Source organism: Primulina tabacum, chromosome 14, assembly GCF_025594145.1.
Source record: "Primulina tabacum isolate GXHZ01 chromosome 14, ASM2559414v2, whole genome shotgun sequence".
Classification (NCBI taxonomy): domain Eukaryota; kingdom Viridiplantae; phylum Streptophyta; class Magnoliopsida; order Lamiales; family Gesneriaceae; genus Primulina; species Primulina tabacum.
The window spans coordinates 34,562,388-34,586,135 of NC_134563.1; the positions used below are offsets into that span (position 1 = coordinate 34,562,388).

Consider the following 23,748-nt stretch of genomic DNA (forward strand, 5'->3'; position numbering starts at 1 on the left):
AACTATGACGAAGACAGCAATGAATGGAGGCAGCAGAGGTAATTGACTTGATCCATCTTGCTATAAATTCATCGAAGTAGGATGGCACATCAGGATTGAACAGTAAAACGCAAGGGCTTATGGATTAGTATTTGGTTTTAAAAACATAACTGATATGAACATGGTAATGATATATCAATCCACCATCGTCACCCCAACCAGACATAGCTAAAGTATGTGTTGTCCATCCTGAAAAACAAAAGGTTCGAGAAACGAAACACAAGGCTGGATATAGAAGTATGTCACCAAGGAAAATGAAAGTGCTCATCGAAGCTAAAGATAAATTCAACTGCACTAACTGAACCAATCAATTTTAATACAACCAACGATTTTTTAAAGAGATACAAGTTGAATATTCACGTTATTTTCCTCTCTGTGTTTAAAAAAAAGTAAGAAGAAAAAGTCGTCCTGTCCTGTATGGAAAAATGTAAAGTAAAACTACATTCATCTGCCTCACATAGGACGACTGCCATAGTAAGCAGCATGATGAGGCACGAAAACTGGCACCAACATGGCGGTTTTTCCAAAAGCGAGAGCCAAAGCTTGATTCAAATGCTTCTAACGAGCCCATTTCCGGTTTGACAAGATAATTGAATTGGGAAAATGCAAGGATTTCGTATTGCAAAAGGCCATTTTAATTGACATTCGGAACCTCTAGCCGGAAACTATCCCACCCATCATCTAAAATTATACTTCATGGTGAGCTGGTAACCCATTTAGTAATGTAGTTTTAATTTTCGGAAATGCTTGTGTGATTAGATGTACCTTAGGCAAAAGACAGAAAAGAGGGACACTGCCCAAATAGATGTCAACATCAGGAGGTTTTCATTTCCAAACAGCTTCCCCAAGAAACTGAAGAGCAGGAACACCTCTAATTTCTACATCAACGAGAGGCGCCTGGATCAGTGTCAAGCTAGAGAGCTCTGGATCGTTCTGAATCATGCTTAAAGTACGCGTTTGATCCTGAAAAAATGTAGACTGCCTATTCAATATGACGATAAAAGTGGTCAAAAGAAGTACAAGTTGCTAGCAATTTTCATGGCATAAATACATGCCTATGCCGGCGAAGCAAAAAGGGGCTTTCTAAATAAACAAAACAAGTTTAATTTCTCAAATGAACGTTCAGTGAGTGCACATCTACTCTTCTGTACTAATCGATCGAGCTACAATCATATGTTAGAGTTGCTGAAGGACAAATCTTTGAATGGTTAAACATTTGAAGACAGCTGAACTGAATATGACAAAGGCCAAACTCAAATTCAAATCCTCAAACCATGCACTAGCACGACTCTTACCAAACAGATTACTGTAAGAAAGAAAGTTAAAAAAAGTTCATACCTTCCTCTTCATTGCACAGAACTTGCAGTCAGAGACAGATGGAGGAAGAATTTGGTTAACAACTAGCCTCTTGACTGGAACACTTTCTTTCTTCAAGGACGCACATAATCTTGATGATTCACTGATGGCCATCACCTAAACCACAGTATCTTTGGTTTATTTTTTATTTTTTAGTACAATTTAGGGGAGGGACATCCTAATGTGGCTTCATACCCCTTCCTCTCCCTTGATTAGAAAAGATTTATAGTTGTCAAAAATGTGTTTCAATAACCATTAAATTCACAAAACACATGATTTTGCTTTTTGTAGGATAAAAGTAGATCTTTATAGATTTTTTTTAACATTAGTACAAAACTTCCAAATATGTTTAAACTTGTCAATACCGTGGGAATTGTTACAATGACGAACTCCATTGAGTTGGTATCACGGAAAAGCTCTCTCACTTTTATCATTCTCTCCCTTAAATTCTCCAATTTGTCAGCCTGGAATATAAAGGCTGAAATCAGCAATCCAACATAATAGACAGCATGTTGGGAGCATTTAAATAAATCGAGCTTACAGCATCTTGCCGGTTTTCTTCCTGGCCAAAGATAGATTTTATGGCTGAAGTAGTTGAAGTTATTTTCTGCCTCAACTGTAACAAGTATGGACGAAAAAAATCCATGGTAAAAAAGTTGATAAAAAAAGAGGGAGAAAAAAAGCTTAATACAGTGTTTTCTGCAGTAAGACGCATCTGGGTTTTTGCCAATGGGTACAAACTATATACATTATAATTAAGGCCATCCTAAATAGTTTTACCTTCAAAATCTTTCCGATAGAAGCATCCAAAAAGTCGGGCAATGACAAGAGGCGCAATGTATGACCCTGTAGTATAGCCAATAAGCATGAATAGATTTTTATCAGAATAATAAAATGAACTGAAATGTTGTCTCTCACCGTGGGGGCTGTATCAAACACTATTCGAGTAAACATATTGTACTCTTCTGATTCAAGAAATTGAATAACCTGACAAGTATTTATTAAATTAGTAAAAATTCGAGAAAAAAAAAAGTGTTGCACCTATGAAAGTCAGCAAGATTTTCTAATTTAAAATAATACTTGCCTTTGAAACCGCAATAGCTTCATCTAAACCAGGAGGTGGAGTATCCAGCAACTCCCCGAGCTTTAGTTCCCCAAGCTATTCCCACAGAAATTGTAAAGTTAATAAACTACCAGAAGATTAATGAAAGCAAGGAATTTTTTCCTTTCCAAGTTCTTAAGAATGCTTCGAACCAAAAGTGCATTTGATGAAGAAGCTGTTCTTATAAAATGCTTTTCTTTAAAAACAATTAAAGTTGGATTGGAATTTTATTTTGTTAGATGGATTATCAAGTTGAACAAACTGTTTATGCTAGTAAAAGAACGTCAATCCTCGACAGAGTTCTAGTCAAAGTGGCATCAACACGGGAAAATAAATTGATATAATACCTCGTTCATCAACATTTAACTGACTGTCAAATTTTCGTAACTTTAATAATTGACATTTACTCAGAGAAAGAGATATTTTGACCAGGGTCACAGATTACCTGGTCTGCAATTATACCAAGGCCCATTCCATCCATGAAATCTTTTACCCCACTTCCACCATTTTTCTGACTAGCATTTCGAAACTCTTCCCTCGCTTTTTCAGGGTTTATCTGCCACAGCGATACATTCAATTTTGCTAATTGTGCACAAGACTGAAAGGATCTTCTAAAAGGAACTGTAGTTTATCAAGATTTTCATACTAGAGAAAAAAGACTCCTCTCACCTCAAGGGCAAAAAGCGGAGAATAGGGACCCTCAACAGGTACTAACGTCCCTCCGGTTAAATCCTGGAAAATAAGTCCAAAAGAATTCACATTCAAAACCTCAGTAATGAAATCCGTCTGTTTTGAAATAAATATGAAGATACTTATAAAACCTGAGCAAAGGAATCACTCAAGGAATGCGCAGGATCGGTTGAAACCACAAGGGTAGGATGACCATTATTTGCAAATTTAACAGCAAGAGAGGCAGCACAGCTTGTCTTTCCAACTCCTCCTTTTCCACCAAGCATGTAATATTTGCGTTGTGTTCCAGAGAGCATTTCGTCAAAGCCAGCAACAGATTCTGTTGGAGCAGCAACTGATCTAACTGCCAAAAGATAATAAGTGATAAGCGGCTGTTACCGCTCAGTTAACCAAAAAGGAAACACCGGCACATAATTAATGACCAAGATCAATCTTCGTTCCACAATTCCAGCCTTTTTGCTCTGTACATCGAATCACATCTAACAGATTTCTCAAACACTCTTCTAGCTAATTACTTCAGTTGAAACAACCTCCAATTATTTAAGAGATAAAACTAAAACAGGAAATGATCACTTAGTCATTTGTCATTAAACCCATTTATCTGCAGCTTTCAAGCTTCTTCATGTTTATAAGCTAAACTATTTCCATTATTGTTCATCCCGTAATAATAATTTTTAGGTCGAATCATTGTAACAAAAAACATAATTATGTTTCTTTTCAATCTTAAAGTTTTGAAGCATAACCTAGGGGTTTATATCAGGGTCGAATCTCATTGAACTAAACTAAAACCATGAATTAAAAACCACACTAGCTACAAGCACAATCAGATAAACTCACATGACTAAGAATAAGCTAGCCTTCCTAAACTAATTATATCAGCAGAAATGTAAGAAGCAGATGAGGGTCAGGATCTGGAAAATTGATCCTCAGATTAAAAGAAAAGACATTCAAATTCACATTAATTTTAACCACTTTCCTTTGCTCATACAAAATGTTCTGGTTGCTAACCAGAACTCGTCGATTCAAGTAACCAAAATTTTTAGGTTGTGCTTAAATCCATGGATTTGAAATGATCCATGATTTCAAATTCCTTCACTTGTTTGGATGTTTCAAATCCATTCGAAATCAAGTGAAATTTTAAATAGTAAGTGTGATGTTATTGTCGTTTGAGGTATCATTTGAAATCCATCTATCAAATCCATTCCACAAACCAAATACATCATCCCACGCGCAACCTTAGATAAAAACATCCTTGACTCAACCATATAGCTGGGTTGCTAGCAGTAGTCATCAATTCAAGAAGTTCTTTTGGGTCATTCCAGTGAAATATAACAAAAAAGAAAAGGTAAATTCCTTAACATTGCTCCATATTGCAAAAGAAACAAAGCCAAATAAACTTATTACACAAAACACACAAACAATATACAACAAAAATGAAAATTCATTGATTACCCATCCACAACCCAAACAAAGCAGTAATTTTTCACCTTGAAATCTTTCCCTTGGCATCTTTCTGGCGATAGAAATAGTCACAAAGCTGGAGCCGCAACTTGACTTGAATTTCGAGAAAGATGCAAGATGGGGTGCCTTAAATAAGTGAGAATGATGATAATCATAGCTAGCCATAATCGCCATAGGCTTTAAAAATGCATAATTTGTAATGGGATTCGAAGCAAAAGAACAAGAAGCCATTGGAATAGTAAGGAAAACTATGCGTCGACGAAGATTCTACGGTAGAAGTAGAAGCCTGCGTATATGTTAGAGATCAACCCGTTGCTAGGATGACCCGACCCGTTCACCTTTGGGTCTATTTAATGACAATAACAATTATTATTTATAAATTATAAATATCTGTTACTGTTCTCTCTAATTGGACAAAAAAAATTGGTCTCTTTTTTTATTTCCCAATTTTTTTCTTATTTTATATCAAAATGAATAAATTTAGCAACCTTAACTATTCGTTTATAACTTTATATAATTAAACTAAATATAATGATATGCAATTTTGATGCTAAATATATTTATAATAAAAAATGATACTATATTTTTAATTCCTTATATTTTCTTAGTTACAGTTTTATCTTTTTTAATGTTGTTAAATTTCAATATTAGACATGTATCTTTTATTTTTTTGGCATTTTTAGTTTTTCATCCAGAATGTTGATGTCTCAGTGCATATGTCAGATCAATATTGACACAACATCAGCGTCACATCACTAAAGTTGGAAAAAAAGGTTTAAAAAAACAAAAATAACATACTAAAACTGAAATTTGAATATAATTAAAATTAAATTACCAATTAGGCCGGCGGCCAGTCTGCCCACTTCATCACATCTCGGGGAGGATAGTAGCCTGAGAAATAGATGCCATCCGCTCTTGCCTCACAATAGCAGTCATAAAACTTGCAATAGTACTTAGACATGTCCCACTCGTAAACGTTGAAACCCACCGTCTTACCGTTCCACCAGAATTTACAGTAGAATCAGTGGCGGAGCCACATGTGTAAATACCCGGGCTTAGCCCAATTTTTTTTTAAAAAAATTATATGTAAATTTTGTATAATTTTGGATTACCATGATATTAGCTTGGGTAGATCAATTTAAAATATTAAAAGATTCTAGAGTTTAAAATTCTAGCTTGGGCATAGCCTTATTCCTGGCTCCGTCACTGAGTAAAACACCGTCGAAAAAGAGTTTTCGCAAAAACTAAAATGGAAGATTCCATCTATAGTAAGTGTCTGTTTTTATTTCCGAGATCATCGTCTTTCGACTTGCAATGAAGGTCCAGGTATGGAAGGTCGGAGGAAGCTTGTCTGCTATATAAACGTGACCTTTTGGGAAAAACAGGTCTCGTTCACCGGAGCCGGAGCCGGGGCTGCCATTGCTCCACGAAGACTTATTGAAAGTATGAGAAATATATATTTAATGGTAATGTGATTCATGACGTGCATGCATGCATGCACTTGATGGAGAAAATATTAGGGTTTTATTTGTTCCAATGGATTCATAATGGACTGGACAAAGGTAGGGTTATATATAGTAGAGGGAATGGGTTTCTTATATTGAGAAAGGGTAAACTTTAAATTAATTTTTAAGAAATTAATTTTAACTGCCAAAATTATGTCTTTGGAGCTTCTTCTTTTTTTTTTTTTTTAAAAAAAGGAGGATTACGATTAAATGCACGACAAAAGAATGCAAATCACTTTTAAGAGTAATATTATTTGATTATAATTAAATGATTACTTTTGCGGATATTAATTATTTCACGTTTAATTTCAATTTATTAATTGACGAAAGTATCTCTTTATGATTTCTTTCAAGTCTTAAAATAATACTACCTGCAGCTTTTTTTTAAAGTGGTTTTCCATTCTATTTTGACGACAAATTCAATTTAATGCAGAATTCCAAATAATGTTCAATGCAAAAAATCATAAATAAAAGTGGAGAGTGAGCATTAAATGAATTATAAGTTAATTGGAGATTAAGCAATTTTAGCCAAACAATTTTCAAACAGGCGTATAAATTTTTGTTGTTCGAATTGATTTATTTTGGCCTCGGCATGGTTGATTATATAGTAAAGAGAATGAATTGTTTATATTTGGACCGAATAAACTTTTTCTACACAAAAAATTCTGCTTAACGATGATTTATTCCGTCACTAATTTTCACGACTGGCGTATCTCAATCAACGCCATTAATTTTAAGATATTTTTATCCATATAAATTTTAATGTAATCTCTAAATTTATGTTGCGAATAATTCACGAGTCAAACTTGAACTTGAAATTGAATACTTGATCGAGTTCAAGTCCATCAGGAGCATATAAAATTAAACTAAAGCTCGAGCAGACTCGAGCATGCTTATGTAGAACATTTTTTGAGATAGAGTTGAGGTTGTGTTATTTAATTGATCCTAAATTTATATTCCCTTGTTCTGTGATATCAATAAAATTATTTAAACCTCACGAAGTGAATCATAACCAGATCAAACCACAGGGCCAGCACAAAGAATAAGAACAAAGAGATGAAACCCTCTCCAACGAAATGGTCCTACAGAAGGTTAACAAAAACGAGCAAGCTTAATAGAGAACCCACTGGTTCAGGCGATGAGAGTAGTTGATTTCTTGATCCCCTTGCGTGCGACCAAAAAACAAATTGTGAGAATGGAAAATGTACTGCAATTATAGGCAGAAATATAAAAAGAGAAACACCGAGAAAAAATGAATAAATGTTAACTCGTGTTTGCTACATCACATTCATTCCTCGATGAGATTCAGAAAATTACCAGTAGGTGTACCAAGTGGCGGGTTGTACCCATACATGTCGAATGCCTTATCTTCTGAAGGCAAATGACCAACTTCTCGTCCTTTAAACATTTCCATTGGTGAAGACCATGGAGCTGCAGACTGCACGTTTGAGCTATAAGTTTCTTGATTTGTAGTATGATTCTGGGGTGACATTCCAGTAGGCCATCTGTTGCTAGAATTGATGTTTGTCAAGGTGATGGACGCCGATGACTGTTGCTGCTGATTCTTCATCGGTGACTTGGGACGAAGAGACTCTATTTCTGGGGTGGTTAGGACAAGGTGTGGTGCCTCAGGGGGTGGATTTCTTCCTCCCACGCCCACCCAAATTTTTCCATCCTTGTCTGCAAAACTCTTGACATATGCCTGAAATTTCCAAGATACCGATTAATTAATCGTTAGAAACTCCAGTTTGGAAGCACCAATAAAACAGGAAGTTCATGGTGAAAGGGTACGAATATGAGTATCAACACTTTTTGATTAGGACATTTAGAAAGATATATTTCTGCTTTAATAGAAAAAACGATAGTTCTTATCGCCTAACAAACATGCCTCAGAATTGAAATTTGATGAAGACAATTCTTTGCCAACTGTCAACCAGCCAGAACGAATATTATGGTCCCCTCCAAAAAGCTCAAGCCGCCTCCGTCCAAGAGCAAAATGCTCAATTATTCGGTACATATCCTCGGGCTTTGTGGTTGAACCTACAGTACTTTTGGAATCAGTAATACCACCAAAAGAACTGAGGCTGAAAGAAGTAAGCGCACTTAATATCAGCTCAATAACAACTAGGTTTGTCGTGCATTAAGTATCAATAATATTCCTCACAAGCAAATAAGTTGCAATAGAAATTGCTTGAAAGTCGTCACTGTATCATTCTATCTAATCTACTGAAAAATTGATTTTTACAATCTTACAGCAAGGATCAAGTACCATGCTCCCACAGACAAACATGATAGGCATCAATAAGAAAATATTTATAAAAAAAAAACTGCATTGTGATGCAGAGTTGAGAACCACTTGAATTTTCACATCAACAAGAAGACAGTTGTGCAAAATTTCAAGGACTTGCACATCAAATCTTAACCGGAGGAAAGGATAGAAATTCAAATGAAATTTTAAAGAAATGGGAACAGGTGCAGAATATAATTGCCTCAAGTCTTAGCTTAATCCCCGGTCTAAAAACGATTGACTAATAATTTCCCTTACTTTCCCAAGGAACTCTTCCACTAAAAAGCAATAATCTGCCGTGCATAGATGGTAATACACATAGTACGTATATAGCATGACCAAAATCAAGTCTTCATAGTTTATTTTCCACATAAGCTGCTGATTGGTAACACAAATTGGGGGTAGTCACTTTAACTAACAAGAAAATTGAAGTATTAGATAAGGGAAAAAGACGCACAACGCATGATAAGACATACAGAGTATTTAGAACTCAATAATTTCCAGCTATCAACTGTCTCAAGAATAAAGTACGTAAGACATAATGATTTCCATAAGTGTGGTAACTCCTGAGCCACCAATGTAGCAAAAGCTGATCAAGGTTCAAGATCTGCCTTACCGTATGGAGGGTCTTCAGCAATTATTACATCAGTGTCAATGTTGGCATGTATTATATGGCCATCTGTACTGCGACGTACAGTCCCTTTTATGCCCATCAAACAATGTTCCTTCATTACAATAACAAGACAATATCAAGATAAACATTAAAGTACAGTACCCCCTTTACGCACATGGCACACTTACATTAGCTGCAAGGACATCCAATCAAACATGCGCTGGTGTACTTGATAAGTTACCTTAGTTACAAATTTTAATGTGCAAAAGAGACTAACCTTTTTCCGCATCAAATAATTAATACATGTTATAACCTATCTATTATTTCTTGATTGAGACAACATAATTTTCTCCCAAAGAAATATAATGCAACTAGTCGCAAAAACGCTATTCAAAAGGCTGCTAGATATCAGAATTAGATTTGTTTTCCTTCCCACATTGTTGTTCACACTACCATTAAACTTTCTTTCTACATGAAAGAAATCATATCAGGGTACGCAAACCATCACTTTAATGTCCTCCATAACATTATACTAATTACTACTTTATCAAAGAGTACACTGTAAGCATACCTTGGATCGCTGAAACAGAGTATGAGAATCATGGCGTAATCCAGGAGTTGCATTGGTTTTGTTAGTCTTCACCCAACATATATCTTCACATCTACGAAATCCCCACTAAATATAATGAAAGCAGAAAATAGTGGTTAATATGACTGAAATTACTGAATGACTGGGAAATGAACCAAAGACATGAAAAAGGTCAAATAATCACTTATAATTATGGCTGTCGTTGTTTACCTTTTTTAGACATTGTCGTCCTTGCTCCAGCCCAACACCATCTCCAACCCACAGGAAGATGAAAGATGGAGTGTCAGTTATTGCCTATGTACAATATGAAGGAAAGAAAATGGGACATCAATCAAGTTACAGAAAGCAAAGACACTTCACGAATAAGCAAATGCACCTGGGTTGGTAACTCAAAACTAAACTTAAAAGAGAATTATCTGTTTATTTTGAACCAGTAACTCCAACTTCCCACGGGGATCCTTTCATGAATAACATTGTGATGATAAAAGGTTAAATACCTCAATCTTCAGATTCATTATTTCTGCAAATGTCCAATACTCCATATGTTCGGTGACACCAGGAGCACGATGAACATACTCCTCCCAAGGTGGGTCTATAAGAACGACATCAAACTTGGTTCCAAAGAATTCATGTGAAAGCACATGATCTCGAAGATCACACTTGTAGTACATAGGAGGAGAAGCTGATTTGGCCACTATTTCATCCTTTCTCTGGATAAGGTCTCGAAGCTTTGGATAGTCTTCCACAACACTAGTGAGCTCCAGCTCTCTTATAAAATTCTGTGGTCGCATACCAGTGTCAACAAAGTTTTGTGAATAATCATTCTGCTCCCCTCTAGAGGGAGCTTTACCAGGGGGTCCATTAGACCTGGGAGGAACCCATCCCCCAGAGGCTTTGTCGTGTAACTGCCCACGGACCACCGGAACAATAGTATTAAAATTTTGGCCAGATATGCTAGGAGATGTTCCTCTTCCAGGCCCCGATGGATCGAAAACAAATGGACCATTTGGCGGGTTTCCAACATTAGGGGAGAATCTGGGTGTCAATGTTCCAAGGGGGACATGTGGAAGACCAGGTTGAACACCATGAATGTTCACCTCGACACCTCTAGCTCCAGGCCACACGATGGGAGGTTGAAATGGAAAAAACCCGGCAGATATAGGAGGACCTGGTGCAGGGGACATGTTCGGATTTAAGGATTGCATTGGTCTAAGAGGTGGAATGCCAAGTGGTCCAAAAGGTGATCCAACCATCGGTATGGGAGTACCAGGCTGTTGACTGTCTCTTCCAATCGGCCTACCCCTTCCTACTCTCCAAGCCCTATTTCCCCTGAGACCTTGAGAATTAGATCTATTAAAAAAACTATTTTCGTGGTTTCCATGTCCACCAGTGCCATTATTGCACAACACGCCTTTCTGACCTCTAGATCTCTCTGACTGAAAGTCATTGTCATCCCTCCATGAATTCTGATCCTGCATCGTAGGAGTAGAATCCATAAATCTATCTTTGTATTCCTCACCAGCTTGTCCAGATCCTTGTTCATTTCTCAACGTCTCATCTCTTAAATAAGAAAGCTCGTTTTCAAGAGCTAGATTGGTGGGGGCTTGCTGAATGACCTCCCTGTTATGGACAAAGATTGAATTAGAATCCTCCCCTCCACAATCAAAGGGTTTGGTTTGGATTTCAATCACGTCATAATTTTCATTTGATATTCCATACTTTGATGAGGTCTTCACAGCTTCTGTCCTGTTTCCATCTTTTCTACGCCTTTCACCCATCCACTCAAGACCACGCCTTGGCATTTCCCAGTCCCTGCTTTTATCATATGTTTTTTCACCATCTCTTGTTTCCTTGTCTCCCTCTCTTTTCCCAATATCTTTAAATTTCACCCGTTCCCTGTTTTTCTCAACCAAATAATCATCTCCTCCTTTCAATCTTTCATCCAGTGATCCATCTTTTACCTGTTCCTTCCTCCTAGTGGCACTTTTGCCATCATAATCTATCTCAAAATTATCTGAACCATATTGATGCCTTCCAATCTTCTCAGGGATCACGGACACATTGGAGTTATCCGTATCTCTCCTATTTTTGCCTCTCATCCAATTACCATCTTCCTCGTATCTTTCTTTGTTTGATCTATTTTGGCGTGTTAAACTTCCCTTGGTATCTTTCTCTAAACCTTCAGACTTTACCCCATCACTTCTTTCTAAATCAACTTTTCTCTCTTCTCCACAAGACTTAATACTGTTATTAATTGAGTCTGGACCCAAGCTTCTAAAAGCATTTGATTCAATTTCAAGAGTGTCACTTCTTTTGATTGCACTTGCACTTTCAGGCTTCCAATCAGAAGACTTCCCACTTCCTACATCAAAATTTTCAACATAGTTATCATACTTAACAACAGTTTCAGTCTCATCCCATCTGCTCTTAGTGCGTCTTCCATGTGCACCATGTCCATACTCCTTGTCTCTGCCACTATCCCTTCTCTCTGAAATTTTTGAATACATATCTTCCCTGTTTTCCCCGTCAAAGTCTTTTTCAGGGTACTTTGTAACTGAGAGTTTTTTCTCACCTCCTTCACCTTGATTGTGTCCTGTACTTTCATATTTGTACCCACCCTCCACCTTATTTTCTGTTTCTCCATCTTGATACCATGTGCTCAATCGGTCCAATGTATTCTCTTCTGATTTTCTTTTCATCTGCTTAGAGTGCAACAGGTTTCCGGCCTCATAATCATCCTGTCCACTGTCAGCTCTGCTCGAGCCACTGACTCTCCTTCGACTTTTGTGAGCATCTTCACTACTCCCAATTTTGTTCGACTTGCTTGACACGTGCTCTCTCGTATCATCATGGTTCCAATTATCATCATCATCGCTCACCTTATCGATGTTCACATCTACATCCTCCTCAACATCTCGTTTCACAAAACCTCTTACACGGTCAGATGAATGCATTAGCAAAGAAGATCCTAAAAATTGATCTCTTCAATTTATTATCAGAAAAATATTTTCAGTTAATGCAGTAGCAGCATCCTGAAATTTGCAAAAAGTAATATCAGACAAAGATCACTGTCAGTGTGAATAACCAAGAGGCAGCAGGATATACACAAATAAAAGGTTGCACTGGAGAAATGTTTGAAATCCATCAGAAGGTACATCATAAAATTGATTCAAATACAATAATAACACATAATATAAAGTAAAAACATGCGATGCAAAACAAAGAGACTAAAGTCATTACAAGGAACACAAGCATTGCACTTCAAACAAGATATAGTTAACTAAATCTCAATAAACTCAAAACCTACACATTTAAGGCGGAAGGACATACCATATTAAATAATAACAAACATGCCCCTTTTACCTAAATAGGCAGACCGATCCATCATTGATTTGAATCGAGCAGCAGAATTCCACACAGATAATTTAAATTACAAAACTGCTTGAAATTCACGATATGAGTAATCAAAGAGCAACGTCCAATCTCAATTAGATCAAATATCGACAAGTATAAGCGAGAATTGAAGGAAAAACAACTGATGCTTCAATTAATCACTATACTGACCCGAAGAGGCCGCCACGGTTAAGTTGAAGGCGGCAATAGAGCGGTTTCTCACGGCGGGGAGTTTACGCCGTCGTCCGTAAACTAGGAGTACATTTGAACGCGAGACTTTTTGTTCGGGGATAAGGGTAAATGCGGGAATTAACTGATAAATTTATTCAAAATATTAAATTATTGTATTTAAAGTTACAAAAATTTATAGTTAAAATTTTCAATTTTCTGTTAAAAAAAACAATTTCAAACTCAATAGCTCAAAAAAATTAATATTTTCTAAACTTCCTAATCATACCTTTTATTTTTCCATGCTATTCTCAATTATTTTACAAATCCAAGCACACACAAATCCAAAAGTAATTTTTTTATGTGTATAATCACAATATTTATTGAGTAATCAGATCTTCTTAGATACAAGTTCTTCTAACCAAAGCGAAAACTCGTCGTTCACCCAATAAAAAGGAGTAGGTGAAGAAACAGAAAATTTTGTCGATACGTGTGTAACTACATCCGTTGATCGTTTAATATGACAAAAATACTACACCAATGTAACTCATTTCTTCTCATGGCTTGGTGACTGCTACTTCCTATGAACAAACAATATGTGCCAAATGTCCTATTTGGGATTTTGTGAGGTTTGGATCAAGTATATGTCTCAATTATCATATTATTGTAAATTGGTAAATTAGGAAGTGAAAAATACTTTTTAAAATATGTCGAAGTACGAATAAAAGATATTTGACGTGAGGATTTTATTCGAACTTCAAATAATATTAACATACTTTCCTAAAAAAAAAAAAGAACTTACCTTGCTCCATTTACCCTTCGAATTTTATTCGTTAACATGTTTATCATATTTTTATAATTTTTCGATTTAATAAAAAATATATAAATATTAAAAGATTACCCAATCTTGTATTTTATATGTGTACGCATTTTTTACACTAAAAATATAATTAAAACAACACAATAACTACGTTCCGATGTTTATTTTCTTAAAAATATATATTTATTTTATGTATTTTCTTTTTCTCCGACTCCGTCGAGTACGACTATTTTATTGATTTGATTTTTATTCATCGAACAATACATATTTTAGTAAAGGGTTCCAAAATTAATTTTAGCTGATGAACTACTTTTTTCTCGAGCAATTTGTTTAAAAATGATAAGCTTGATGTAGTTATTCATTATTATTATTGGTTTTGAGTAATATTTTTATGTGAAATTATATTTGCTTAATCATCATAGAAAATTTAAATGTGAAACTCAGTAGAGCCGATATGTCTCACGGATATAAACCCATGAAACCATCTAACAAGATACTTACTTTAAATTATTAACCTTGGATATGTCAATGTGTGATATAAATATATAAAATTGATTGCGTTTGACCTCTAATTAACTTGAGATTAACTCAAGATTGGGATACCGAGCGGGCATCTCTCTGTAAAGTAGGTCTCTTGTGAAACGATCTCACGAATCTTTATATGTGAGACGGATCAACCTTACCGATATTCACAATAAAAAGTAATATTCTTAGCATAAAAAATAATATTTTTTTATGGATAACTCAAATAAAAGATATGTCTCACAAAATACGACCCGTGAGACCGTCACACACAAGTTTTTACCCTCTCTATAGACAATAAAACATCTTGACAACATTTAGAATGCAAGTCGAGTTGGATTAAAATAGAGGCAAATATATCGGTCCATTTCTATTCTAAAAATGTAAATTTTGGTTCCCAAAAATCTCAAATTATGATTGCAATATGCGCAGAATTTGACATATAATATATACAAACTGATGGTACATTTGAGCAGCCACAGTCTAATAATTTTAGTAACGCAACCGAAAACGGATTTAAATTTAATGTATTGTGTATATTATCTTTTAAGTTCCTTTCTACATTCATCCAATTACAAATATGATACATTTTCAATCACATATTTTCACATGTTATGTTTAAACAAAATGTGGTGGAAATCCCTTGTACAGCAGCAAAGGAAAGAACATATATGAAATATGATTAAGACAAAATCTATAAAACAATGAAGAGATTCAATTGATAATTTATGTAAATCACAATAATTAACTTTTGCATTATGTGAATTAAAGGCAAAGGGTATTTTGTGTAGACTTTTCTTTACACCATCCACACCAATTCAGTCAAAAGCAGATTTACACAATCATAACATTAATTACATAATCCCAACTCCCAAGGAAAAAAATTCAGTATGAATTGTCATAACAATCAACCAAAAGGAAATCGAGAAATAGAAGGTTGACCGGAGTGCAGATACGATTTGATCCTTGAATTGCATTGTTCAGAAGAACACAGTGACTAGAAACACAACAAATATACATGAGTTATTTACATATCGTTTCCGTATACATATATTCGAGTGAATGAGCAATTCAAATAGATGAATTTAGTATATTGGACTTTACTAGGACTGTGTGAATACAATTAGGTAGCTTTTACACCCGTAATCCGGAGCTTGGATTGCATGGATTTCAGTGATTTAATGACTAAACGGACTTATTTTGTTGCTTTTCATTTTAAGCAATAACTACGGATTGTTGTTATTGTTCCCTGTGTCAAAAATCTGTCCAGGACTTGTAAAGATGCTCTCTTTATGTTATTAACAATTCTGTTTGGATTGGAACATTGAACAAGCAATAGTGAACAAGGATAGCAGAAATTCAAACAAAATTTATGCCCTTTATTTTTGAAAATTTTCTTGGATTCATACGTGAGGATTACACCAAACGATTGCTGCCCTAAATAAAAATCCTTGTTCAACCCCTGGAACAATGTGTTTCAGTTTCATCAAAAACTTTTAGGCAATTCACTGATTCAGTTTTGTTTCCAGGGCATTTACCCAATTTTTATAGGACAAGAGTGAATTGTGATTTTAGGTTGTTAGAGAGAGATTAAGGATTTTTCTAGGTTTATCTTTTGATTTTGAGGTAAAGATGGGGTGTTGCTTTTCAAGGAAAGATTCAAAATTAGTGAAATTGTGCAAGGAAAGAAAAGAGCTGATTAAGGATGCCAGGGATCATCAATGTTCGTTAGCATTTGCTCATATGGCCTACTTTCAATCCTTGCAAGAAGCAGTAAATGAATTTAGTAATTTTATGAAGGAAGCCATTGTATTTTACCATGGTTCACCTTCTGACGCAATTTCTGATCACTTGAAGGAGCAGTTCCCTCAATCAGAAAATTCATCTTTAGGGAACAGTGATGAGGCAAAGGATGAAGAAGTCGCCAAAGATGACGTTTGTGTCAAAGGAAGTTCAAATCTATCGGAGTTTCAATCAAAAAATAACAGAGGAAAAGTATATTACTCGAAAGAAACTATTAATAGCAAGACATGTTTTAATGGCATACCTCGTAACGTTCTTCATCAACCGCAAGTTGCAGCGACAAAAAATCCAGAACATTTGTTAGTCGGATCATTCAAAGGCGTCACAGATCAACCAAGGTATGGAAAAATTGTTGAATCATCGAATCCTGGGAGTTTAAGGTTTCCCCAATCTGAAAGTTCGGGATTAAGGCCATCGGGTAATCTTATCTTCCCTCCTTACAGAAAAGAAAGTTTTATGAGTGAATCACAGGATAGTGTGTCCAACACTGCTACTTTTGCTTACAAGAGAAGTAGCATGTCATGTAATGACATGAAGTCCGCAACATCTTCAGATAATTGTACAGATAATCTGCATAATAGGTTGACGTCGAATGCAAATACAGCATTGTTTAATGGGCAAAATGCTTTTCCAGGTATGAATTTGAGATTCTATCAAAATGAGAATGAAGCAACAGAGAACTATTTATTTGCTTTTCCACCACATTATCCTTGGGGCTATCAAATGCAGAGTCATCAAAACAATGAAATCTCAATTTGGGATTATTTGAACCCCTTTATTCCGGTTGAGAATCCTTACAACGCAGGCTTTCAGGACATAGATTTACAGGGAGTGAGGGAGAGTGAGGGAATACCAGACCTAGAAGATATAAGTGATGACAAAATTTCAAGTGAGGAAGATCTAGAATTGAATGAAAATTCTGAAGAATGTCATTTCGAGGCAATGCATGAACCAAATGAAAACAACGCTAAACTAGATCAAAGAATAAGCATTGAGAAAGAGAAAAATGAAGAATTTCTTGACAAAAACAATTTGGATAGTAGGCCAAATTACCCAACAATGAGTGAGGAATTAAAGACAGACAAAAGGCAGCAATCATCTGTCGAAAAGGAGGTGGAAGATATTCATGAAAGTATAAAGGAATCTGCTCAAATAGATGAAAATGCTGCTGAAGCAAGCTCGGAGGCACTAGTCCGTAGTTCAACAGACTTTCAAGAAGTTTACAATAAAATCAAGAAGGAATTTGATGATATCAATATCAATGGGAACGATGTCTCTGATATGCTTGATGCAGGCAAGCTTCACCATCAACCAGGCTTAACATTATTTAACGGTAAAAGTGCTGTAAAGTTTCTCTGCTGCAATGATATCACAGAACCTCTGTAGTTTTCAAGGCTTCATTTTCATTCACGCATGCTCACTAAGTTGTTTATAAGTATTATATTACCATCTTAGTCATTAAATTTCATTATCATAATACTTTCCCGGTAAACTTTCTGTATTATTTTGCTCTCCTTCTTAAAAAAGGAGTGGCGGAGCAAATACTATGGAAATACAGATGATAAGTATGCCTTCACTCATGGAAATATATTAAATTTCTCATGAATAGCGGCTTTTGGGAGGATATAATAACTTTTTTTAACGCTTGACACAAATGGGCACTAATTGACAAGAGTCGGTGATAGAAAACGCATGCACGTAGATATACATATGTATTAGATTGTTAGAGCAAGCAAGAATTTGAATACTGCTGGGGTCATAAAAGTATCTTTTTTTCCGCTTAGCCGACCACATGAATTCGCTAGTCTCTTACCATAAGTACTATGAGCTATTGTGTAATTATTAATTGTTAAGTATAGTTTGATCCTGAGTTTCTTACCCACAATTCTTTAAGATAACCTCCGTGCCATCCATTTACTGCTGCGGCACTTCAGTGTCATATCTCTACATCCGAGTCTGTACACTGACTCCTGAAGTCTTGGGGCATTGGAGACTGTTGAACCTCATGACTCCTTAAAGTTTCATCATATCTGTTCAATATACTAGAATCTTGTGAGTACAAGGGCATACTAGCTGATGTTGGGTACAAAGCATATCAAGTACAAGCAAAAAAAATCAATATTGGGCTAGTTTAGGGTACTTGTGCATACATTTTATACATGGAGTTCAAATATGTATCTTGATCTACTTTGTATAGCGAACTCTCTTAAGTTTATTTCCGAAGGTTTACATATACATAGTACTTGTGGTTAATTAAACACAAGCTCGGTGTTGTTATTCAGCAGAAGTGTAAAATAAAGAAGTATTAACCTGTTGAATTGCACAGAATGCCATGATAGATATTTTTGGGGTGCGGGCATCACAAAAGGACATGTTCGTGAGAGTTTGAGTCCATGTGTTGTTCCTGCTTTGCTGACACCGAAAAAAGATAGGATCATGACGTTATGTGTTAATCAACAAGTTAATCCTTCTTTATTATACGTTTCCGCTACATCAAAAGCACTTGAGATACTTAGGATCTCTACGAATAAAATTACCACAAATCAATATCTAATCATGATATAAGACAACCTTATTCTATTCGAACGAATTCAATACCCAAATTTTCCGGAAGCGGGGATCCCCAATAAACACCTCAAACTAGGCCTAAAGTATGCTAGATCCATTGTCGAATTTCTTTATTAGTTGGTGTCGACCAACAAAAGAAGCATTTGGCATTATCTTCAAGTGAGATTTCAAGGGGCTTTCGGTTGCTCAACTTTCTTCTCGGTTACTCAACTTTCTTCTTCTTTACTTTAAGATGCAAAGGTCAACCACAAAATTCTCTAGGATGCGAAGCTTAAAAATAGTTGAAAAAGGCAATGAAGAGATGTGAATGATATACTCCGCGTGATTTTGAAAACTTAGTGCAAGTGTAATGTAAGGTATTCAATATGATTTGGTGGTGATATGAAAACTAACTTGAAACCCTAAATGAAATATTCAATCTCGTATAAAATGGTTTCAAATGCCCAATAATATAATTAGCTTGTGTTTGGTTAATAACATAAGGAAATTGATTATATCTGCATCGTGAAAGAGACAAAAATTAATGTTAAAACTAGCCAAGTGGATGTTTTGAAACACAAAAAAAAAAGACTTTACATCCGAAAGATTCATAAAAGGGATTCAAACCCTTTTGGATTGACTTAACCTTATTATTTCAATAAATACTCAATCAAAAATCATCTCTAGGATAACATAATGATATGGAGGAACTCAATGTATTTAGACTTGAAGAGGTGGGGCCTTACTCCATGGATATAAAGGCAAGGGCTAGTAATATGCTAGACAAATACTGAGAGAAGTCGAAATTCCTTTCCACCTTTTTCTCAAAAAAGAGAAGATAAGGATTTCCTTTCATAGAATTTGTTTTCCAATTTGATCCTCTTCATTTTTTAAGCTATTTCCTTTTTCCAAAAGAAGTGTCATGCACGCAACTAATATGACTCAAATCCAAGATAAAAATATATAGAACCAACTGCTCTACTATTTGAGAAAATTGGTCCCATGTAAATGTAGTTATATTTTTTATAACACTTTCTTCCACGTGACGTTGATCATCGAACATAGGATTAGGCTCTTCCTAAAGATTTGACACAACGAACCAACCCAAACTGGGAATTTATCATACACTTCGTTTATGCGAATTCTATACATCAAATAATTAAACCATGATGATAACCTCGTAATAATTTTGAGCTACGAATTATTTTTGTTCAAAATATGTAAACTATATATATCATGAGTATGGCACCAATACAAAGACAATAAACTTTATAAGGCTACTGCGAATTATAGTTTTATGATCATTGTACTTATGATGTATGAGAAATTTTGGATATGTATATTATCTTGCATTTTGTCTGTTAGAAATAACTCAAGCTTTCATTGTGTGGATAGGTTTTACCGCATCAACTACGTGACTCTTGATATTTTACGTGCACAGATACTATTTTGTAATAAATTGATTGGATAGCAAATAATCTGCATGATCGTTTCATGTTTTCTTAATTGGACATGATCTCAAAATGACATGAAGCAGATATACTGGCCATTTGTAAATATTTTCTCCATTTCAATTATTACTTCTTAGTTACACAAGCATTGTTACGAAATACTTCTAATCTTGACATTTATTACATATTGAAGTATCGCAATTATAAGGTCATTTGCTTGCTATTTCAGGATTTCCCTGTCGCAAGAGTCGCATAGGTTCAGGCATGGCACTCTCATGGACATGTGGTATGTCAAGAAGACCAGCTTACGGAATACCAAACAGAAAGAACGCTGGCAGCGAAGATCATAAAGATACAAATAATAACGCATGCAACCTGTTGTTGACTCTAGAGAAACTGTACATTTGGGAGAGTAAACTTCATGAGGGAGTTAAGGTAATCCAAGATATATTTCTTCTTAATTTGTAGGTTTTGATAGTCTATTTAGCTATTACTTGAATTAACAGTTGCATATATTTCTTTGAAAAGGAAAGATTGTGTCATAAATCAATTATAAGGACCTCATGCAATACTATCAAAGCCTTAAATTAGGGTAGCATCAAAGGAACGTGATAAATGCACATGGATTGCACACATGCACATGGATCGCACACACATAGCACACAATTCACACACAATGCACACGTGCTTTTGCTATATAATTTAGTTAGTCTGCATTTTTTACTCAAAAGTTTTCACCATTTGCAAAATTTAGAATGAAGAGAAATTGAGGATAACTTTTGACAAGGAGTGGAGAAAGTTGAAGAAGTTAGATGACCAAGGGGCGGAGTCTAACGAGATTGAGGCGCTCCACTTATCCCTCAGAAAACTGACTTCCAGAATCAATCTCTTCATCTCAAAGGTAGATAGCATAGCCAAACGAATTCATAAGCTCAGGGATGAAGAACTGCAGCCACAATTATGTGAGTTGATACGTAGGTATGTGAATAATCTTTCTTTTGTCTAAATCAACATGTTTTCATTAATTTCTCCTTTCGACCATATCTATATAATGAAATCTTTACTTTGAAAAGGTAAATAGATAATGAAATGCGGTGTTGGAGGGAGCTTATTCTTTATAAATTCTCTATATTTCCTTGTTTGTCGCAAATAACTCATTTTTGTTAGTGCATATATATTTTTCCACTTTCGAAGTTAATGAATTACTTATGGATATTAAGCTCATTATTATCACATATACAAATGAATGTTGACAGATTGACTATACTTTTTCATGTCAGACTAGGAGGGCATGCTTATTCCATCTTAATTTGATTGGCATGGAGTATAGATAATTATTTAGATGTAAAAATTGAAAATATAGTGGTTGTGCGCCAGTGGGCATCGCATAATCACTTTTAGAATGGGTGTTTTTAGAAATAGAGTAGTCATTTTATGAAATAATTTGTAATTCATGTCATACTAAAAGGAAATAATCATTTCAATCTGTGATGAAGGGTGTATATTGCCAACATTCATTATTACTCATCCATCATTCTGTTTGAGAATAAAATTCTTCTTTAATCCATTTCCAGATTGCAACGAATGTTTAAAGTATCGTTTGAGTGCCACAAGAAGCAAACTCAAGTGATCATGGAGGTAAAATTTATGGTTGAATTATCTTGCATGACCAACAATTCAAGCATGAGGGCTGCTAAGAAACTAGAAGCGGAGATTCTAAAGCTAGGAACAACCTTTTCTGATTGGATAAGAACACATAAAGCATTTGTGGAGCTTTTGAAAAATTGGCTGACAAAATGTCATCTTGAAGAATCAGAGGAAACAACATATGAAAATTCTTCAAGTCCTTGCACCAGCCTTGGAGCACCAACAGTTGTTGCTATATGCCATGAATGGTTCAATGCAATTGAGAAAGCTTCAGATATCGAAGTGCTAGGAGCCATCAACAGCTTTACAGTTCTCTTACATCGGTTGCAAAAGCAGTTATTCAAGGAGAAACAACAAAGGCTCAAGGTACAACACTATTCAAAACGCCATGAGAAGAAACTTGAGAATTTCTACCGAGAGAGCTCGGACAGGGGTGTAGATCGCGGCGACCGTGAATCATTACTTAATGGAGTTCAGGCAATTGATAGTATCGAAATTAAGGATCCAACTTTGCAAAGCCATGCTTATGAATTTGATATTAACAAGAAACAGGCTGCACAAAGCCAAGGCAGAGCACGAGCAAGTGATTAAGCAGGTGAACGATATGGTCACACTCATCGGTCAGAGTGGTTTTCTTCCGATTCTCAAGGCACTGGAAAGTTTTCATTTGGAGATGTCAAACGCTTTCCAGCAGATAAGAATCCCCCCATGTGAAGGTAGCACACAATGATTACAACTAGATGATTCTACATTAGCTTCCTGAGGCTTGCTTCTATATAAAAAAAAAACTTAATTCATTTCAGTCGTAGTAATAATCAGTTTTTTACTTAACTCCAAATTTTTGTATAGTTCTAGTTCTTTGTTTGATGTCTACTTTCTCCGTCACAAAAATAACCTATAGAATGAAAATGATCATATAATCCGATAATCCAAGAACTGTAAAAGAAATGGATGAGTTCAGTCCATTGCAGAGTAAAAGATTTTGCATTGCTAGACATTGATGGTGATCTGACAAAGTGCGTGAATTTAAACACTTAAAATTAGATATACAAACACAATTTCGAGATAAAGAATGAGTTCAAAGCGAGAGGAAAGTTGCTCACTTGGTAATATTCCGCTTCTCCCTGGGCCGATGGAGGCGGCGGACATTGGGTAGCGTCGTTCTACGGTGTTCGGAGAGACGGTGAAGAAGAGAGCTCGAGATTAATTATAGGAAATTGGTGAAGGTTCATGGACCAAAATAATGGATAATCAGTGAGGCCCAGATAAATTAGGCTTACAATAGTGGGCTTGGGTTAATTGTTATTTTTATTTTTTATTTTCTTGTAATGGAAACCCACCGTCGATCTCCTTTGATATATAAATTCTTGATATTGATATTATAATTGAGTCTCGAATCTGAAATCTCGTCTCAATACTAAGGCGTGAGATGGATCATCAGCTATTTGAGTTAATTTTACTGTCAAAACAAAATTAAATAGTTGTGATTTTTTTTGATTAGATAAAACAAGGGCAAATGAAAGTAAAACCCTTTTGTTATCTAGTCTTATGAAATATAATTTGAGAATCGATACCTGTTAATCGCCTAAATATATAGTTTTTAACTCCCAAAAAAATCAACTTTATGTTTTTACCTTTTAAATTATTTATATAAATATACAAAATTACTTCTCTTCGACCAAATCCATCTGCCCAATAATTATCTCCTCCCCTCGACCAAATCCATCGACCTCTCCCCCAAATATACAGTCATAG

General features: G+C 35.4%; 2 protein-coding genes and 1 long non-coding RNA gene across 10 annotated transcripts; all 3 read right to left on the reverse strand.

Moving 5' to 3' along the window:
- Positions 1-313: 313 nt before the first annotated feature.
- On the reverse strand, positions 314-4,966 carry LOC142525323 (ATPase GET3B-like). Of its 2 annotated transcripts, XR_012815052.1 has the most exons (12): positions 4,675-4,966; positions 3,319-3,530; positions 3,167-3,229; positions 2,943-3,053; positions 2,480-2,554; positions 2,314-2,382; positions 2,176-2,241; positions 1,937-2,011; positions 1,761-1,859; positions 1,378-1,512; positions 805-1,002; positions 314-720 (listed from the first exon to the last, which is right to left on the reverse strand). XR_012815052.1 is itself a non-coding variant. In XM_075629583.1 (11 exons), the coding sequence occupies exons 1-11, from the start codon at positions 4,877-4,879 to the stop codon at positions 865-867; spliced, it is 1,248 nt and encodes a 415-aa protein (XP_075485698.1). In that variant the 5' UTR covers positions 4,880-4,966; the 3' UTR covers positions 314-864. The 2 variants fall into 2 exon arrangements, 1 of the variants encoding a protein (XP_075485698.1); XM_075629583.1 differs by having other exon boundaries at positions 314-1,002.
- Positions 4,967-7,196: 2,230 nt separating this feature from the next.
- LOC142525469 (N6-adenosine-methyltransferase non-catalytic subunit MTB-like) lies at positions 7,197-13,336 on the reverse strand. 2 transcript variants are annotated; one of them, XM_075629773.1, is made up of 8 exons: positions 13,207-13,336; positions 10,140-12,674; positions 9,853-9,936; positions 9,625-9,729; positions 9,057-9,165; positions 8,042-8,193; positions 7,471-7,855; positions 7,197-7,317 (listed from the first exon to the last, which is right to left on the reverse strand). In XM_075629773.1, exons 2-8 carry the CDS (start codon positions 12,594-12,596, stop codon positions 7,265-7,267), a joined length of 3,345 nt encoding a protein of 1,114 aa, XP_075485888.1. In that variant the 5' UTR covers positions 12,597-12,674; positions 13,207-13,336; the 3' UTR covers positions 7,197-7,264. The 2 variants fall into 2 exon arrangements, with proteins under 2 accessions (XP_075485888.1, XP_075485889.1); XM_075629774.1 differs by lacking the exons at positions 7,197-7,317; positions 7,471-7,855 and having other exon boundaries at positions 8,090-8,237.
- Positions 13,337-15,242: 1,906 nt separating this feature from the next.
- Positions 15,243-23,207, reverse strand: LOC142524641 (uncharacterized). 6 transcript variants are annotated; one of them, XR_012814924.1, is made up of 5 exons: positions 23,097-23,207; positions 18,659-18,760; positions 18,228-18,378; positions 16,593-16,784; positions 15,243-15,542 (listed from the first exon to the last, which is right to left on the reverse strand). It is a non-coding gene; the product is annotated as an uncharacterized LOC142524641 (long non-coding RNA). The 6 variants fall into 6 exon arrangements; XR_012814925.1 differs by lacking the exon at positions 15,243-15,542 and adding an exon at positions 15,549-16,504; XR_012814928.1 differs by lacking the exon at positions 15,243-15,542 and adding an exon at positions 21,124-21,292 and having other exon boundaries at positions 15,549-16,784; positions 23,097-23,192.
- Positions 23,208-23,748: the final 541 nt, after the last annotated feature.